Here is a 20,622-nt window from a genome sequence, read left to right on the forward strand (position 1 = left end):
AAATTTGAAGTTTTTTTTCCTCTAGCCATCAGCTGGGACTCCGGAGGCAGCAATAGATTGGGAGTGGGCGGGGTAAGCGAACGGCCGGCGATCCAACAGAGCAGAGAGTGAGGGTGAGTGAAGGCGTGGAAGCTGCTTTCTCCATCCTGCTCTCCTGTGTCCGGAGCCGGTGGGGAACCACGTGGCAGCCCACGTGGATCCCAGGCAGCGGAACTCAGGCTAGGGAAGGGGTGGGCAATTGTGGCTCTTTTACAACCTGTGGCCTTCAACTCCCAGAATTCCTGAGGCAGCCAAGCTGTCTCAGGAATTCTGGAAGTTGAAGTCCACAGGTTGTAAAAGAGCCACAATTGCCTACCCCTGGCTAGGGTAGGCTGGCGCCGCGCGGGTGGGAGGCAGGGCGGGCGAGGGGCGGGGCAAGCCAGCAATTTAACAAACGGTTCGGCTGCACCACTGGCTATAGGACGGCCCTTTGAAGCCCTGTGGCAAGAATTTGAAGTTTTTTTTCCTCTAGCCATCAGCTGGGACTCCGGAGGCAGCAATAGATTGGGAGTGGGCGGGGTAAGCGAACGGCCGGTGATCCAACAGAGCAGAGAGTGAGGGTGAGTGTAATAGGGAGGACCTACTTCAACAAATAGTTTGTTCTAAAACACAGGGTTTATTTAAATAAATACATAAATAATAGTTTAACCAATTCTCAGAGGTACCTGCTAAAGCTATCCTGTCAATGATCTAGAAGTGAAGGTAAAGAATATATAGATAGTCTTGTTTGGTTAGGATTAGGGTTAGTATTGGTTAGCATTTTGAATTGCATGGCTTCTTCTATTTTTTAAAATGAGAACAAGCCATCTCCCTTAGATGAGATATTTTCGTCTACCAATAATGTAGCCACCAGAACATGAGAAAAATTGGGAAACACTTGAAAACATCTTTGGTATCTTCCATACCTCTTACATCTGTCACCATTTGAGAACTGAAATATAATTCAGTATGGGTAAAGAACCCTGTCCAGTGAGGGACTAAAACCTCATGTCTGATAGCGGAAATAATAAAACACTCACAAAATTGAAACTAGAAGAAATAATACAAGTGTATTGGTTATTGCTTTTGACAAAGCTTTAATTCTGCAATATTATTATATTTTTAACAAGAAAAAGCTCCAAAAACATGCATCAGTGATATTTTTGTGCACATGCATGCACACGTACCAGTGGTGGGTTTCAAAATTTTTTGCTACCAATTCTGTGGGTGTGGCTTGGTGGGCATGGCATGGCGTGGTGGGTGTGGCTTGGTGGGCATGGCAGGGGAAAGATACTGTAAAATCTCCATTCCCACCCCACTCCAGGGGAAAGTTATTGAAAAATCCCCATTTCCTCCCACTTGGGACTTGGGAGGCAGAGAATAGATGGGGGCAGGGCCAGTCAGAATGTTTACTACCGGTTCTCCGAACTACTCAAAATTTCCGCTACCGGTTCTCCAGAACTGGTCAGAACCTGCTGAAACCCACCTCTGACACACACGCACACACGCACACACATACACACATTGCTTCATGAACACAAGGAAGGATGCACAAATATTGTTGTGCCACATCATGCATAAAGAACATAACTGAAAGAGAAAAAGAAAGAATCATGCATAATATAAATGAAATATTATAACCTGAATGTATCTTTGTCATATTCAAAGCTCCAATACTCGACTTACTTTCCTTTCTCTTACAAATCCACCTATGGTCTTCAGAACAATGTATCTTTAGGGCTGTTTTATTAGCAGGATATAAACCTACACATCTTCCAGAAGGATTCCCTTCCAATTTTAACCTGGATGAAAAAGAAAAACCGATGAAATATTTCATTGTGCATTTTTATTTTGGATTATTGGTTTCTGAGGAACAGAGAGATAACAATAAATTTTAAAAAGAAATATCAACACGAGAACAAAAAAATGGAAACCACCAGAGTACAACAAATAAAAACATTAGTGTAAAGCTCTAGTATTATAAAACCAACCTTCCTGTAAGTTTTGTAAAACTTTGGCATCCAAAACAGACATTTTGTGCAAATAAAAAAAAATTAGCATTAGAATTTTTAGAATTCATATGTATATTAACATATTCATATGTATACAAACATTCCTTTAGGTAAAAGAAAAATGGATGAACTATATATTCATAAGTTATTTCTGTTGCTAGTCCCAAATCCCATCTTGTTATTTCAGATAAGGTTCTACATATCTTATGCCTATTTTCTCCCCTTGGTTTCTTTAATCTAAATGCTGAGAAACTTTATATGCCTTATGTTATGTCTCTCATGTGTAGTTCTAAAAGCAGTGATTTTCTCCATCAATATTCATGTTTATATCATTAACAAGGGATTTAAAAGTTATCTAAGAGAAATGGGTGAAAATAAAGGAATATATATATATATATATATATATATACATGTATGTATGTATGTATGTATGTATGTATGTATATAAAATTTATATTTCGCTGATAAAGAAATAAAGGGAGACTATATATATATATGTATATATACACAAATACATACATACATTTGAAAATGCTAAATCACATTTTTTTTGTTTTCACAAAAACATAATTCCATCCCAGCCTAAAATTAATATAAACAATTAACTTTACCACCGTATTTCTTTAGCTGCCGATCTTGAATCTGACCAAACCCATATAGCTGTTTTCTTCCTACTATTTAATCCAGTCCACAAAATCTCACGTGACACTGCAGATGATATCCAATCCTGTCAAAATGTTATAGAAAAAAGACTTTATTCTTGTATTAGGATAATCTCCAATAGAGAAGAAGAATGAAAATTTGGAATTTCTTCTTTTGCCACATTATTATGATGTTTCCAGAAGTGGAAAATACCAAAAGTATAGATTAAGAAACACTTATATTTCTATTTTAAATTAAATATAAAATTGTTAATATATAAAATAAATTAGGCTATGCTGGAAAATACTCAAAACAAATCTACATGTGACCTTAACGTAAACAATTGTTCATATACCGTGTGTTTGTGTGTGTGTGTGTGTGTGTGTGTGTGTGTGGGTCCCTACAGATTTTATTCCAATAGTCAATGCCAATTAGAGGGGGAGGTGCTCATCTCCGTTTCAAGGCCATTGAGCCAGCATTGTCTGAAAACATTTCTGCGGTCACGTTGCCAGCATGACGTCACCGAGTGCTGTTACCTTCCCACCAAAATGGTACCTATTTATCTACTTGCATTTGCATTCTTTTCAACTGCTAGGTTGGCAGGAGCTGGAGCGAGGATGGGAGCTCACCCCATGGCATGCAAATTAATTAATTTCCCACCTATCTCGCCATGGGGCTATTCTAGTGGCTTACAATAATAAAAAGGAAGAAAATGAAAAGAGTCTAAACATATGAGAAGGAAAATAATAGAATAATCGTATACATAATGAAAAAGGAACATAACCACAATACATCACTATGATAACCAAAAAGATGGACAGGTGGAGATCAGAGAGCAAGGAGGGGGAGTGGAGTCTGCTATCAATCCAGCATTCACTTCAGCGTGGAACTCCCCCATTTGGTTCCCAGGCCAATCCCAGATCCCGTCAGCCAAAGAGCATCAACTTGTGGTGACCAGATATCAAACTTTTTCTGCAGTAGCCTCTGCTGTATGGAACAGCCTCCCATCGGAATTCAGAATGGCCCCAACCCCGTTAAGACTTTCATAAGGTTCTAAAATCCTTGCTGCACTCCTGTCTGGGATACTGAATGTTTTAAGGGCCCCATTTCCTGGCTATATTACTAACGGGCCATAATCTTGCTCTTGTGTGTGCTGATTTGAATGTTTTTAAAGTTTTTTAAAATAGTTTTGCTGTTTTTATTGTTTCTTCCCAAGGCTTAAGCATTTCTAGACAAGATCAGAAATATTCTTTCCTATATAATATGTGGAAGCATGCGGTGCCACTGTCTTCAAATTTAAATGGAAGTTATTTTACTGAGATATGTTTAGGTTAAGTAAATTCTGTTCTTATTGTTATTTCTGTCACTCCTTTATCCTATTGGTTTTTTTCTATTCCAAATATTTATACTGCACTGTATTTTTCCTATTTTTAAATACATGTTTTTTATTGATTGTATAAATCTAACAAATATTTTAATCAATAAATTAAAAACATGCTTATGAGTAGTCATATCTTACAATTTAGGCCAGGTTTCCCACCTTGTATTATTTGTTAAAAAATATTAAAGGCGGAATAAAAATAAATAAATACTATACAGATGTATTATAATTCAAAAATTCATTTTTTCTCTTAGTGATTATAGGTATTTATCTCTAACACAAGAGGGCAGCATATACCATGCAGAGGTAAAATAGATCTTTTTTTTTTTTCTAGTTCAACATAAATTGAGAACTTTTTGAATAACATATGTATTCTTAAATGAAAATTAAATTTACTGAAATACTCAGAAAGGTGATTTGTATTCACTTTGTGAATTGGATTTACTACCATTCATAATCACCTAATGTATCTCAATTTATTTCTAAGCAAAATAGTTTTTAAAAAGCTCATGAACTGTAATCACCCTAAGTGCAATACACAAAAAACACCCAAATGTATATTACATATAGTCCAAATTACTGCTAGTTAATTAACTGGACCTTATATATTTCAAAAATGATTCAATACAATATCATATATCATGCAACACCTCTCTGCCATTCATTAAAGTGGCTGATCTTTTTCAGAAAATTATGAAAAATTAAAAAGACTTTTAAAGTAGCTATTTCTTTTTTCAGGCTTGTATAGCAGTCTGAAAACTGAAAGCTGTTTTGCTCAAGTAGTACTTTACAATCACTTTTGAAGAATGCAAACGCTTGTTAATTACCTAGCCACTATATAACTATATAGTACAGTAGAGAATCAGAGGAACAAATGCTTGTGAAGACTGAATTGCTTAATAAAATGCCTTATATTTGCGATAATATGAGATGCCCTTAAGAGAGCTGAAACCTCAGAAACACTATAGGTCAATTAGTCATTCCTGTTTTTTTTAATTACTAAATATTTAGAAGGCATATGGTTGCTCTTTAATTTGTCCTATATGTGGTAATAATCATATACATTCAAACATTATTCTATCCAAGAAAAAGAAAATTATGCTGGTAGAAAGATTAGAGGCATAAAATTTAAAAAAAGCTTCAAAAAGATGTTCAAAACATTGATAGAATCTCTGAGACCTAGGGAAAGAAATTCAAAGATGCATTATATATATATATATATATATATATATATATATATATATATATATATATATATATATATATATATGTATATATATATATATATGTATATATATATATATATGTATATATATATATATATATATATGTATATATATATATATATATATATATATATATGTATATATATATATATATATATATGTATGTATGTATGTATGTATGTATGTCTTCTTAAGTTTTCGCGGGTGTGCATATGCAAAAAATTAAAATCTCGGGTGTTTTCCCGCGTCATTATAAATAAATTGGTTAAAATATTTAAAATCCTGGTTAAAATCCCAGCTTAAAATCTTCGAAAAATCCTTACAGAGCCAAGCAGCTAGGAGGAGGAGGCAGGAAGAAAAACTGTTGTCCTACAATCGGAACACAGAGTTTGCAGGCTAGCCAGCATACGTCAGCAGCAGCAAATATAGATAAGCGACAGCTCTGGCCCCGCAACAGAGAACCCATAGCTTCTACATGAAACAGAGCCTGAAGATGACAGGGTTGTGAGCCTGTTGAAACATTGCTTTAAGAAAAACTTTTAAAGTCACTGGTAGGATTTTAGCTGAGGTTTTAAAGGACCTTGCAGAGTGCTCTGTAAGGATTTTTCGAAGATTTTAAGCTGGGATTTTAACCAGGATTTTAAATATTTTAACCAACTAATTTATAATGACGCGGGAAAACACCCGAGATTTTAATTTTTTGCATATATATATATGTATATGTTTTTCTTTTAGCCAGGTTTTTCTTACGTAACAAAGATTTTTTCTGCAGCCCTAGCTCAGTGGAGTCACATCCACTCGATTCTGGGCTTTTTTTTTTCTTCTGGCAGCCAGCAGGCCCTATGCTGCCTAGTGAGAGCCTTATATAGATCTCCAGGGAGGACACATCAGATGTGGGTGTGGCTTACTGATGGAATGGGTCAATGTCCTCTGGACCTTAAAAGTCTGAAACCATAAATATACAGAATCTTAGAAAACACTTTGGTGAAGTGATAAAAGAAAATACTACATAAATACTGATATGCAACTAATGTATTTCAAAATAATTTGCAATAAAATCTAACAAATCACTCTCACATATTCACAGACATTCAAACTTTAAAAAATATATGCCAGCTTTGAACTGATTTCCAATTCTTCACAAAATACATCAATACCATTTCATTTTTCTTGTCGATCCAAATCAAGTCTGTACTTCTGAATCTTCTACACTGCTTACGAGCAAGTGTCCAATTGGCTGCCTTCTCAGCACTAAAATAATAGCAGTTATTCTCCCAGTATCTCCAGCCAGAAAACTGAGGGCACCATACACTGTTCAAAGCTACCGCAAATGAAAGTAAAGAGTTAATTTTAAAATATATGTGCTGAAGATAATAATATAATCATCACACATCACTTTTAAGCTTAAATATTTTGGGTGTTCTTTGTGTTCTCTGAGCTTGGTGGTTTACTTGCAGACATTTCATTACCAAACTAGGTAATATCATTACAACCACTTGAATAGCACCAAGGACTGCACATTAAACCCTGAGCTACAAATATTCTCCTCTATTAAATAATTTCCAATGTTTCTTATGTAGATATTTCTGTAACAATAGCTTTCAGAATACCTTGAAAGATAATATACAAATACAATAAATAAATGTATTGCAAGCATGCAACATGAAACATTCCACTAAAAACATCTTCTAAAATTGGTTCATCCCAATAATGGAATGAAAAATTCTACAATTCAAATTTCTTTCCAAATTTCTTTTGTTTAATTGTATATTCCTTTTACATCTGAAATATCATCTGCAACTTCTTATAAAAAAAGTCTGTTATTTTGTTCAAGCTATACTAAACCACTGTATTATAGGTTTTTTTAGTCAGTGCCTTTATATTATGATTAAAACACTGCAAAAATAATGATGCCATAGTTGAGTAACAATCTTTTCCTTTTTCAAAAAGTAGTCTTTATGTCTTTTCTTAATTTGTCATCATAAAGTTGTCATGAACTTTTTGCAAATTACATTTTCAACAGACTATGAAGAGGTTTTAAAAAGCAACACAGTATTTTCTTAATTGTGGAAAAGGTATGAGTAAAAATACTTTAACTTCCAAGCCTTTTGAATTTGCTTGAGCATTTTGGAGAAAGATAACTATCTCTTTTACTTAAGTGGAGAAGCTTCAGTTTTTTGTTTCCTATATATGTGGAGGAACTTCAACTTTTTTTTCTGTGTATAAAAGCAGAACTACAGAAATTTCTGCATTTGAAATAATGAGGAGGAATGCAAGGCTATCACAGCAGTAAAAATATGTTTTTAAAAAATATTTTATTTAAAGAATACCTCTCACATATGTAACTTTAGAAGCTCTCATCCTTCTCATGTTTGATGAACTAGCTTTAAAAGCCATAGTATAAGAGTCGTGGTATAAGAGAAGGCAGAAGAAAAAATCTGGGACTTTGACACAGAAGAAAGGAAATAGTTTAACAGTGTATGTGTTTGGATGGAGGGAAAAAAATCTGGGACTTTGACCCAAAAGAAAGAAGTAGTGTGTGTGTGTGAGAGAGAGAGAGAGTACACAGTAGTGTGTGTGTGTGAGAGAGAGAGAGAGTACACATACAGACATGCACACACACACACACACACACACACACACACTAGAGTTAAACAGAAGGGAGGGAGGGAGGACACTTGAAATAGGTGAAGCAGATCATTATTAGAAAAAAAGAATAAGAAAATAAAAGTCTATAAAAACATTATCACTGAGAATAATATAAAACAAGAGCAGAACAAAACAAACCAGAACAAAGGATAAGGATAAAGAACCACAGCTGGAGGACCACATAGAAAAAGATGTCAAATCACTGTTTAATATCTAGCAAAATATACTTTTATACCTTGCATTTTCATAATTAAACAACATTGTCCCAACAAGAGGTGGTTTATATCTATCTTGATTTGTCACTATCCCTGATTTCTGCAATAGTCAACAAGGACAAAGAAGGTGCTAACTAAGCAAAGTAATTAGTCAATACAGATGGTTGTAGCAAACAGCACATGGACCTGGTTTTTTAAATAAATGTCAATATCAAGCTATCCAACAAACAACAAATGTAACTGGGGACACTATCCATTTCTAATAATTGTGAATAATAAGGAAGAGAGCTTATAAGAAAGTGAATGACACAAGAACCAACATTTAGGATTGCTTAATTCTTTACATCACATACTTGTTTACTGGAAATATATATTCCCTTCATTGTTGTGAAATGGATCTCCCAACCTTCCACTGCAAATGTTGGTGAAGGAGCACAAAGGGGTTGGCCGTGAAGAGAGGAAAACTATTGCACTAGCACCAGCAGTATCCTTTCGAAAGGCAGATGGGCATAATTTGATTCAATACATAGTTACACCATCTACACTTTATATACAGGTAGGGCTCAGGTTCCGACGTCAAATGGGACTGGGATTGCTCCCACTAAGTGATGTGATTTTAAAGCCCAGTATCATGTGACCACATTTCTTAGTGACAGCAGTCACAATTTCTGCTGTAATCCCAATGGATGCGGGTTGTTAAGCGAGAAACAGTGGGAGTCCAGGTAAGGAGCGCAGGGAGGCTGTAGAGGGGTGGGGCAGGCTCTGGGTGGTCTGGCACAGTCTGCCTGCAAATTGGGGAGAGTACAGGATATGAGTTGGTGTGAACACAGGAAGGCTGAAGAATGAGGGCACAGGTTGGCACAAGTGTAAAGGAGAGAGCAGTATACTGCAGGAATTTGGGGAGTGGACACAGCAAGTTGCAACCTTGGCTGCCAGGTTCCCCATTGACTTTTTTTGTGGGAAGCTAGCAAGAAAGGTCGCAAATAGCAATCATATGACCGCAGAACGCTGAAACTGTTGATAGGGTGAAATGGTTGCCAATTGCCTGAATTGCAATCACATGACCATGGAGTGTCATGAAATTTGTGGATTGGTAAAAAATACATTCATTCAGCACTGTCCCAGTTCAAATAGTCACTGAACAAGTGATCAATAAGCAAGGACTACTTGTACTATACTTGTTGCAGGAAGTACCAGTCTGTTTCTGCTATTTAATAGCAAGATAGAGTGAAGAATAGGTGAAAAATAATGAAAACTTTAATTGTTTGGGGCCACATGCAACAATGTAGATAAGTGGCTACATTTAAAATCAATTCAGAAATTCAGATTGAGGAAGATGACCTTGATAGAAATATGCAAGAACAGTTGTCTAGGCAAAAGGGGTTGAAATATTATTTAAATCAGGGTAACTTTCCAAGACAATTGCAAGAAGCTCAGGCAGATGCCTCTTTAATTTACTAGCTTATAAAATGGGGAAAATATAACATGATTGTACTGGCTGTTATTATAGCCAATTTCAATAAAAATAGTTTTAGCCATCTTCTGGAATTGATTTCATGTGCTGGTCTACCTACTGGGGCTAACAGCAACCCATAATATGGGTATAACAGTAATCTATTGTTTCAGTGACATCAAAATTAATTAAATAAATTATATATTTTTTTTATTCAAAACAACTCCTTTTTGCTTCCCATCTTCCATTTTCGATCTTTCATTTTCATGTTTCAAAGCCTTATTAAGGTACCTTGTTCACAAACAGCAGGAGAATCTTGAGATCTGCAAGAATGGAAAATATCACAATCTCCTGTATAGGGATTACACAATTCATCACCATAGCATCTATTGCAAACAGAGGAACAGTTTATTCCAAAGTAACCCAAGGAACAATCTGTGAAAATAACAATTGTAATAAGAGGATGAATATTCACTACTACTGTAATAACTTCCATCAAGCAGCATTCAATATCTTTATGATAGGGATACTAGCATGGCTACTAGCCTTGATGGCACTATGTCCATCTGATGGAAGACAAGTGGGCTTCATTCAATATTTAAACTGCTGGATTACACTGGCCAGGGGTATAATTCAGCAGGGCACTGCTTCAGGGGTGGGTTCTAAATTTTTTTACTACCGGTTCTGTGGGCGTGGCTTATTTTGTGGGCATGACTTTGGAGGGGTAATGTGACTGGGTGGGCGTGGCCAACTTTTTTTTTTTTTACTTTTAAAAGCATTTTTTCTACAACCTTAAGAGGTTGCAAAAAAAAAATGCTTTTAGAAGCCTCTGACGATCAAGCAAGTCAGCTGGGATCGCCAGAGGCTTTTAAAGGGATTTTTTTTCCTACAACCTCTTCGGCTGGAGAGGTTGCAGAAAATAATGATTTTAGAAGCCTCTGACGATCAGGCAAATCTGCTGGGATCGCCAGAGGCTTTTAAAGGGATTTTTTTTCCTACAACCTCTTCGGCTAAAGAGGTTGCAGAAAAAATGCTTTCAGAAGCCTCTGACGATCCTAGGTGAGCCGTGCGATCATCAGAGGCTTTTTTTTTAACTTTTAAAAGCATTTTTTCAGACCAGGACGTTGTAGAAAAAATGCTTTTAAAAGTAAAAAAAAAAAAGCCTCTGATGAGGTGGGCGAGCGGCGACCGGGCCGGGACTGGTCAATTATTACTGGTTCTCCGAACTACTAAACATTTTTACTACCGGTTCTTGTGAACCGGTGCGAACCGGGAGCAACCCACCACTGCACTGCTTATGTTCTTCTGTTATCTTAAGGATATACTGAGCGACTTTACCTACCAGCAGTAAAAATAAGTACAGAAGAATTAGAATAATTGGAATAATCTATGGAAATTAATGCATTTTATTATTTTTCTGTGAAGTAATTTCAATATGTGTCCATATTTATTTAGTGTACAAACAATATCACTGACATATTTTGATAAGTATCCCATCTGTTATATACATTTTCATATACATTTTCTATGCCAATTTTTCTCAATGTTACAATGCCCCTTCCATGTTTTTATATTATTTTCATTCTATCCACGTTTATGTACAATTCATAATATAAATATTTTAATTGAAAAATTGCATAACAAAACTCAGAGGTATATAAATACTTAAGAATAACTATTAGATCATATATTCATGAATGTACTAAGTTTAAAAGTCCAATGATCTTCTCATGAATGAGAACACATGAAACCAATGATCTTCTCATTATCGATTCAAAGGTAAACAGGCTAACAGTTAGGTAGCAACTTCTATTTATCCTTCAGAAATCTGTTCCACCGCAAGCAAATAAAATACTTACTTTCTCTATCACTACCAAATTCTTTCCTTTTTATACATTAGAAGTCATAAAACTTAAGACTTTTAAAACAGAATAAACACTGCAAATTATCCAAACACATTTTTATTACTATTTACTAAAAGGATACATTTTGGTTTATCATTTGTATTCATTTCAGCAGAAAATCTTCCTCTGTTTCCTTTAGAATATAAAAAAACTCTAACGTTACATTTTAAAATATTCAGTCTAACTTCTATTAACCCCAAATGATTTAGGGCTGCTGTTGTTGTTTTTTGCTTTTTAATATGATACATGACTGTAAACAGACATAGGAAATATCTGGATTACTTAGCACACCTGATTTGACATATGCTACAGACTGTTTTTCCTTGCTTTTTAGCAAAACTCTTCCTCTGGCAAGTGCATAGGCATTATTCCAGGTTGTTATTCCTGTACACTGCTCTCTAAGCTCCAAACATGCTATTTTTGCAGAAATCAAATCTGTGTGGACTTGAGACATAGAACCTTTTGGTGATAAAAGCACCTTTCCTTTATGTTCTTGATATCTCTCAGCAACTAAAATAGAAAAAGGAATCCATTTATTAATACAAACAAAAATATTATTCTTGAAGTCTTCACATTTGCACCAAGTTTAATTCTCAATAAATAAAAAGCAATCATAAATGAAATTTTATTTCTACACTGCATGGCAAACATGTACAAGCTTAGGGGTGTTATATCATTCTTCTTCAGAATTTATAAAAATGGAACACTGAGTTTTTCCCAGGAGAATAAATCAGTCAAAAATAAATTGTCTACTTTTATAATAATTATAACTGCATTATCAGTTAAATTAGAACCAATGAAATGATGCATTGTTTTATTTTATTTCCTGAATTAAAGGCTACTAGAGTCTTTGGAAAATGTTGGATCTCTAGTATATTTTCAGCTGTGTTTACACAATAAAATTACAGTGTATTATGGGATAATTACAGCTTGAAAATTTGGAATAGGGAAGACATGAGCTACTAATCACATTAATTTTAAATAATTTAATTATTGGAAATGAAGCTAATTCTTAAGCTAATTATGCTATTACAAGAGAAACTTAAACTAAAAATTTAAAATGACAATATATTCAATTAAAGCATCTTCTGAATTTGCAGATAGTCTGAGGTGCACTGCTATATCACTATATTTACTGGAATATACACTAGGTTCATCTAAGTATGTATTGAATTTATAAATTTAGTAATAACATAGAGCAATTAAGGTTTAGTGGATGAACCAAACATGACTGAAGTGTCATCCCAGTCTAGTAATGAAGAAGAAATTGTGGAGGAGTATGTTCCAACAGAGCTAAAAATATAATTAAGCAAATCAAATAAGAACTAAAGTCAAAATGAGATACATTAATATGATTTTACAGGACTTGACAGGTATATTTAAAGAAGTTAATAACAATTAATAGAATTGTATTCTCAAGTTTCAGAGGTCACCCAGACTGCTATCAAAGGATATGACATTACTACCGGTAGGAGAAATGAGCTGGATTTTGGAAGTTAAAAATGACATTAAATCAGAGTAAATCTGGGTGATGTACAGAATTAAAAAAAATAGTTTAAGAATTAGAAGAATTAGAGAAAATGCAGAAAATACTGAAACTGGATATTTCAATTTCTTATCTTTCAAATAAGAATGTGGACCATAAAATATTTATTCTTATGGCTTGGATGCATATACCAAGAAATATAATAATAAAATATTTAAATGTTTGCAAAAACCTCATGTGCTGAAGTAATAAATCAGGACAAAGATAACGTTTCTTTCTTTCTTTCTTTTTTTTTGAAGACAGTAATCTGGCCATATTATAGAGAAGAAAAACTATATTCAAAAATATAGTTTAAATGAGAGTTCCATTTCAAATGAATTTTCTTTCAGCCACAAGGAAAACTATTAATCTTAATCCCAACAGAGTATTAGAAACCAAATAAAATTTTCATTAAATTCTAAGTGAGAAAAATGTATACATTTAAAAAATAGATATAACTTTATAAAAACAAGGTAAGTTGTAGGATCATTTAGCATTTGAGAATTATGAGATGGTTATAAAATAGATGCTTAAACATGTTTCATATTCATTGAGAAAGAAGACCAAATGCAAAAAATGGTAGTGTAGTATATAGATATTAATATAAAGACAAGATTTCTGGGAACAGGGAGCTAAGAATTCAACATAATATTCCCATAACTAAACAAATTAACTAAATACATTAGGATGGAATTGGGAGAATTTGCATCATGATAAAGTATAATAAAATATACTATCAAGAGTTTTAAAAGTCAAATAGGATTTTTCGTATTTTTCTTAGATTACAAACAGTAATTTAATATTTAAAATATATTGGAAGAGTTCCAATCCTTTCAACTATCTAAGAATTAATATTACAAAAATTAACAAATTGTTTAATAATAACTTGACTCTAGTGAGGAAGACTTTTTTAAAAAACAAGGGATGAAAATCTGAAATAAGTGATACTTAAAGACACTAGGTTCAATTGCAACAGTTAAAACAAAGTCTTTCATTTTTTGTTACTTCAAATTATTCTAGCATAAGTAGCAAATAAAATATTAATGCTAGGACAACAAAAATGGGAAATTTCTTTTTTCCATACTAAAAAATTTAAACTTTCCAGAGGGAATACATATCGACCCAGAAACAGAGTAGATGAGGCATGTCTTTCTAAAATTATATTATCAAGCAGCATGTTGGGTCAAGAGCCAGGTTTTGACCACCATTCTAAAAGTGTGCAGGGTTGGGAACAATGGCATGTTGGGGATAAGAAGGGGATCTGTCCAAAGATCATTTCACTATGTAAAAAAAAATGTAGTGGAGTTATAAATAGATTGCCATTTGTCTTGGCTACCATGGCTTCAACCTAAATCCTTTTGGAATAAGATATATGTAAATGAGTCAGCATTTTGTTGTCTAATAGCCTTAGAAAAATCAATAATTAAACGAACTAATTACAGGAACAGTATCAAAATTAATAGACTACTATTTGAATTGGATTTATTGGACCCACCTCGATTTTGAAATACAAAGTGGGGGAAGCAGAATTAGGAAATGAATACATGAATACAGATAAAGTGCCAAAGAGCATATAAATCTGGTTTCCACATGATCAAATTGGCATATTGATGTTCAATTAAAATAATACAAATATTGCATAATTACTTATAAAAATATTGGAAAAATTGCAACGAGAAAGGACTTTTTTCATATGTGTCCAAAGCTGAAAAAAAGTTTCAGCTTTCTGGAAGAAAATATTTGAAGAATTCAGAATGATAATTAAACAAAAAGTTATTTTTGTAGTCCGGCAGTGGCCTTATGCCCTTGTGGGATATAATTTTAAATTAAGCAAAAGGAAAGTTATTATAGTTATATTTCTAGGTGCTAATTCAGCAATTACTCAAAAATGGGAATGTTTAGATAATTTAACACTGAGCAGTTGGCATAATTCATTGCTCTTCTTGAAAATTCACTAATAAAATCCATATATTAAATTCACAAATTTTTACTGAAAGATTATATGTTTTACTGAAAGTTTATATGTTAAAATTAACAATCACAGCTAATTATGATAACATGGATGATTTTGGGAACTGTTACTAAATTTTGAAATATACTGTTTTTGGATACTGTCTTGTATTTTTGTTTCTTTCCTGTTTTATGAAATATCAAAAGTGAACCATAATTTTTCTTTTAAAAAAAATAATACCAGGAGCTTTAAACTAGGAAGCCCCTCTTATAGAGTCAAGAATAAATAGTTGCTGGATGAATTGGACTGAATGCAAGAGTAATGTATGAAAAATGTTTGTTAAGATGTTTGTTTATATAGAAGAGATTAGCCAAAACTAAATTGTAAAACATATAATAGTCAAAAAAGGTGCTACCAGTCCCCCTCTGAAGTTTTGCTATCACAGACTAACATGGCTTTCCGCCTACAAACTGTACATCTATGAAAGATGAGTGAACAGACTGAGATGAAAGGGGAGACTGATAAAGTCATGGCTGGGTGGATTTGATGAGACTGTCAAGAAGTAAACAGTAAGACATTTAAACCAAAAGTCAATATATAAATCATATACTCGGTGAACATGATAGAAGCAAGTATGGTTTGCAAAGATAGGAAGATAGACAGTTAAATAGTAATTGATGTAGGTGTAAAATAAATTTAGCTATATTTTCTTTCCTTTCTCATGCCTAAATTTCTATGGCCTATTATTTCTTACTTCTTCTATATTTTAATTTTGCTTATCCTGGAAAAAAAAGAACAGCATGATGTAGGCATATATAGAAGTTTTAGAAGGTTACAAAGAATACTCTATAATATGCTTGATATTTGATTCCATCCATAATTCTTAATTAAATGGCTGTTATATCCACATTGCGTATCTTACATATTTACTAAATTTTCAATTATTTTTATGTTTAAAGTTTATTTTACATGCTCATTACAAACTACTGCTCTTATCTACTGCTCTCATTTCTCAATGCAGAATCAGCATATTATTATTATTGTATTATTATTTATTCTGATTTATTTCCTGATTCTAGTCATTTCCAGTTATACTATTAGTTCACCAGATCAAATTTAACAGAGCTAAAGTTCAAACCATTCTTTTCCCACAATAATTTAACATCCTAGAGAACAGATAAAAACTTACCTGCAGATCGTTGACAGATCCAATGGGCTTTCGTATCACAATTGACAGCAACCAAGCTGTGTTTGGAAACTTTCACACAAGTATTTGGCTGAACTGGATTTGATAGCTGAAACCTTTCCAATTAAACCGAAATTAAACAAAAGAGAAACCAAATTGGTCTCTCTTGGAAATTAGTCACACAGAGAATGTAACCAACCAATGTAACCATCTGTAACCCTGATTCAAAAATCTAGCCATTTGGGCAGCCTAATTTATTTTGGCTCTTTCGAAGCCATGTAACTCAGAAACAAATAAAATGTTCTCGATAAGGAAATCTTTATTATGTGATTATTTTTATTTTTTAATAAATAATTAAAAATATTTTGAAATTGCTTGCCAATACAAACAGTTGAGGTATTTCTGCATATTTTAGTTTTCTTTTTGTTTGAGTAATATCAAGACAATGATCAAAAGACTAGAATACATAAAAGATGTTATATTCACATTGAAAAAAATGTTTCAGAAAAATTAAATAAGACTGCTTTTCACAGTTAATCTTTACCAAGAAGTTGCATTTGCTCGTGTGCCTTCTGACCACGAAAAGCTTTGAGTTTCTTCCAAATTATTCAATCCAATCCAAAAGTTGTCCAAAGGTAAATCTAAAATCCAGTTCTACAAATATTTAATAAATTTATATTTGAAATATCACATTTAACTACTACTTCGTTTACATCATACATCTCTCTTTCTTTTATTTGTTTACTTTATTTTATTAAATGTATTGACCATCCATCTTACCACAAGGTAACTCTGGGTGGTTTCCAACATTAATAAGGAGCTTGCATATTAATTTGTACTTGCATATAATCTGGATATATTTGAGGTTGCTAACTGAACAGCTGAATCAACTGATCTGAACTGAAGTGAACCAGAACAGCTACTTTGGTGTAGTCTATGTTTGGACCAAAATACATATGTTTTGTCTTGGCCCAGACCCAGAACACTTAAGTTCTAGATAGAAATGTATTAGGAACAGAAACATGGTATGTGTGTGTGTGTATGGAATCAAGGGTATCAGAAATGGTGCCTTGAGCATTTGGGCTCAGGTATGGAAAGGGAGGTATTGGCAACATCATAAAGTGAGAACTCAGTAGATTCACTACAGTTGTTACATTTTCATGCCATCCTTGAATTCAAGAATGATATAAGCAATCACCCCGTTTCCTTTCCCTTCACTGCATCTTGCTCTGCTTACTTTCCCTTATGGCTACCCAGGAATTCAAGCACAATATATCTAGCCAGCCTGCTTGCCTGCAATAACATGAGGATCAGATGCATCAGATGGATACACCACACTTGAATTCAAGGACAGCAATGTCTAGCAACAGCCCAGAAGAACTAAGGAAAGGATAGTAGTAGGAAGATCAGCAGATGAGTAAAAGATGAAACTACCCAGTCTACTCTGACAAAGCCAGACATATAAGTTCTTTTAAAACCCAAGCCAAAAACGAGATGGGTGGCGAACAAATTTAATAAAAAATTAAAAAATAAATAAAACATTATTACAGAGTGGCACACAAATAATATTTTTTCAACTTACTTTTTCCTGAACACTGTTAAACGTCACTAACTCTGTAGATGTATATCTCTTGCAAAACTTTAATGCTTCAGTCCAAGTCCCCTCTTGATTTTCTTCTAGACAATAACAAGTCCCATTCCAATAGTGCCAGTATGAGGCATCTGGACAAGTCAGTCTAAATCTGGCTTTAAGTGAGAAAATAAAGATACAGGAACTTGTATAATTATAATATTTTAGCTAAACTGAAAATCTCTTGCATTTCTACAATCTTTATTCCCCTGAAACACCAAATGTTTAACTCCTCTAACCAGATTTTTTTACTTAACATTTCAGACAAGAAGAAAATGAATTAAAAATATTGTGTTTAACACTTTGTAGATGTTTGCCTCTTAATTTACATACCTTTTTGGCAAAACATAATTGTGACTTACAACAACAAAACATAGAAATATCTCTTTTAAAAGTATTGCAGAAATGGAAGAAAACCAGCATTCTTTAAAATTCAGTGAGACTAGAAGACCTTGCATTGGGTTTTCTTGTTCCTAAATGGTTTTAAAGAGAGCCAGTTTGTGGAGTGGTTAAAGCATCATACTAGAAACTGGCAGACCAAAATTTCTATTCCCACCTTAGCCACAAAGCCAGCTGAGAAACCGTGGATCCTTCATTCTCTCTTAGACCGAGGAAGCAAGCAATGGCAAACAATTTCTCAAAACCTGCCAAGAAAACTGCAGAGACTAATGAAGACATTGTCAGGAGTCAACACTGACTCAATAGATAGGGGATAGTTTTCCTAGTTGTAACTGAATAATTGTCTTATATCACAATTGTGTCCTTTCCTGGACTGAGCAGCATTTTCCATGTCACTCATGCCCTGATCACTTTGTATGTGAACTACAATATTGCAGTTTTAAACTTTATTGGACTTTTCTTCATGCAAGCTTGAAGACTTGGCTTTTTCCAAATATTTTGATCTAGGCCAGGGTATATATCCACAGTGGAATAGTTTTTGTAAACTTATGTTTATGTTTATTCCCCATTATAACCATCTTTTGTTCTGTTTTTAAGCATAATATATTGGATCATTGTTTTTTTCATGCTAGCCAGAATCAGTGATGAGATAGCTGGCCCTAGAAATTCAAATACGGTAATAAATAAAATTACATCTAAAACCCATGCAATTTAATTTAGTCATGACTAAATGTAGTCATGACTACACACATGAATACATTTATTCCCCACTGTACCTCAGTGGGGAATAAATATAATTAGGTTCCTTGAACACGTCTCAATATTTAATACCAGAGGTACCTTGATTCATACTGATGACAATTGTAAGATTGAAAATAGCAACCATGGAGTTCCCATCATTCCCTTTATGCTGGAACCAGGTATTGTGTGCGGAATATGCAGAGACAAGATGCCTATATCCCTTTTTCTATACATAACTGTGTTCATCTTGTTCCTTTGATTTTGTCTGGAAAATTGTTTTGAGAATGCTTAAATATTGTCTTCCTCATTAACATTATGGCACAGAAATCTGCAGAAATCAGAAGACTTATATCCAATCCTGGATTCATACACACTGATTGTACTGATGTACTTAAATAGTCAGAATTTCTCCTGAGATTTTCAAATATGCACAGGTGAATATCATCACAATACATTGTAGCATTTTAAAATGTTAGAAGCAGTTATAGAAGGAGAGGTATGGGAGACCATTTATTGTACCTGGACAAAAGTAGAGGGCAATCTGCTCTCTTGAACTGCCTTATGGCTGCTCAATTCTTTTTCTTCTATCTTTAAAGGCCCCTTTTACCATTGTTGCTGAAAACTGGTTACTAAAGTCCATACAGTATATCATTTTCAAATATATGTGGGGTGTATTTTAAAAAAATATGTGATTTCTACTCACAACTCAGTTTCAGTGGCAATGAGTGCACTCTTGGGAGACTTGAAAGACCAGGTTAGGGGTAGATCACGATAGAGAAAAACTTATTTATTCTTTAAAAATAATAACCAAAACAAGAAACAAAATACAAAGTTTTGTGTTTACATTAATTATAATGAAAATACATTTTCAAAACAAACTACATATAAAAAGTGATTGAAATGGTAGTTGGGTTCTATAAATGGGTTAGAAATTAAAATATACATGCTTGGATGTAATTTACATTAAGTAAATATATAAATAGAATTGTAACAGTTAATTGCTAGAATGATGTATATACTTTATTCTGTTATTTTTTCTACTGTATTTTTTTACTTGTCTAAAAGCATATTTGTATGTCATGGAGAAAATTTGTGTGGACACATAAACAGGAATCATAAATGCACAGGAGTCAAAAATGACCGGATGACACATCATTGATTAATAATCTACTCACAAAAAATAAGCACCTATGATTGTCATTCATTTAAATTTTGAAGCAGCTGTAAAGAGATTTTTTGATGACCTATTTCCCCCAAAGTAAAATTGTATTGAATATTGCCCTGTAAAGATTTATAGATATTGGGGGGGGGGGGGAGAGAAAGGGGGAGTGTTACTGAGATTCCAGTTGACACCTTACTTAATCCTTCAAATATTAATTACTCCTGTTTTCTCAGAGGTAGATTTTACTCTCTCCAGCAAGGCTTCCTTTTTGGGAAAGGGACACAGACTCAGCTGGTTGCTCTTTATACAGACATCCACAGAACCCGAGTGACACTTTCAGGCTGTTTTTACCTTCATCTTCCCAAGTTTCAACCCACTGCATTTGCCACAACCCAATCAAGGCCAGCAAAGCCCACATCCCACCGTTTCCTCAGCGAAAACCCGAGCTTTCTAACCCGAGCTTTCTAACCCGAGGACCGCGTCCGCTAGAGCGTTTAGCTGGTGGCCTCTCGCGAGTAGCCGAGACCG

General features: G+C 33.9%; 1 protein-coding gene across 2 annotated transcripts in view; it reads right to left on the reverse strand.

Annotated features, from left to right (window-relative positions):
* Window positions 1–20,622, reverse strand: part of LOC117657019 (uncharacterized) — a 119,100-nt gene extending 98,478 nt beyond the window's left edge. For both annotated transcript variants that reach the window (XR_015732552.1, XM_034405194.2), the window contains exons 1-9: window positions 20,446–20,622; window positions 17,745–17,908; window positions 16,707–16,816; window positions 16,166–16,278; window positions 11,792–12,010; window positions 9,888–10,031; window positions 6,437–6,600; window positions 2,642–2,757; window positions 1,705–1,820 (exon numbers count right to left, since the gene is read on the reverse strand). Coding sequence is in view for 1 of the 2 variants with exons in the window: in XM_034405194.2 (XP_034261085.2) it covers window positions 1,705–1,820; window positions 2,642–2,757; window positions 6,437–6,600; window positions 9,888–10,031; window positions 11,792–12,010; window positions 16,166–16,278; window positions 16,707–16,816; window positions 17,745–17,908; window positions 20,446–20,512 (1,213 nt within the window). In the remaining variant the exon portion in view is untranslated. The remainder of the gene's footprint in view (window positions 1–1,704; window positions 1,821–2,641; window positions 2,758–6,436; window positions 6,601–9,887; window positions 10,032–11,791; window positions 12,011–16,165; window positions 16,279–16,706; window positions 16,817–17,744; window positions 17,909–20,445) is intronic.

This window comes from Pantherophis guttatus, chromosome 2, assembly GCF_059756535.1.
Source record: "Pantherophis guttatus breed Tessera chromosome 2, ASM5975653v1, whole genome shotgun sequence".
NCBI lineage: Eukaryota > Metazoa > Chordata > Lepidosauria > Squamata > Colubridae > Pantherophis > Pantherophis guttatus.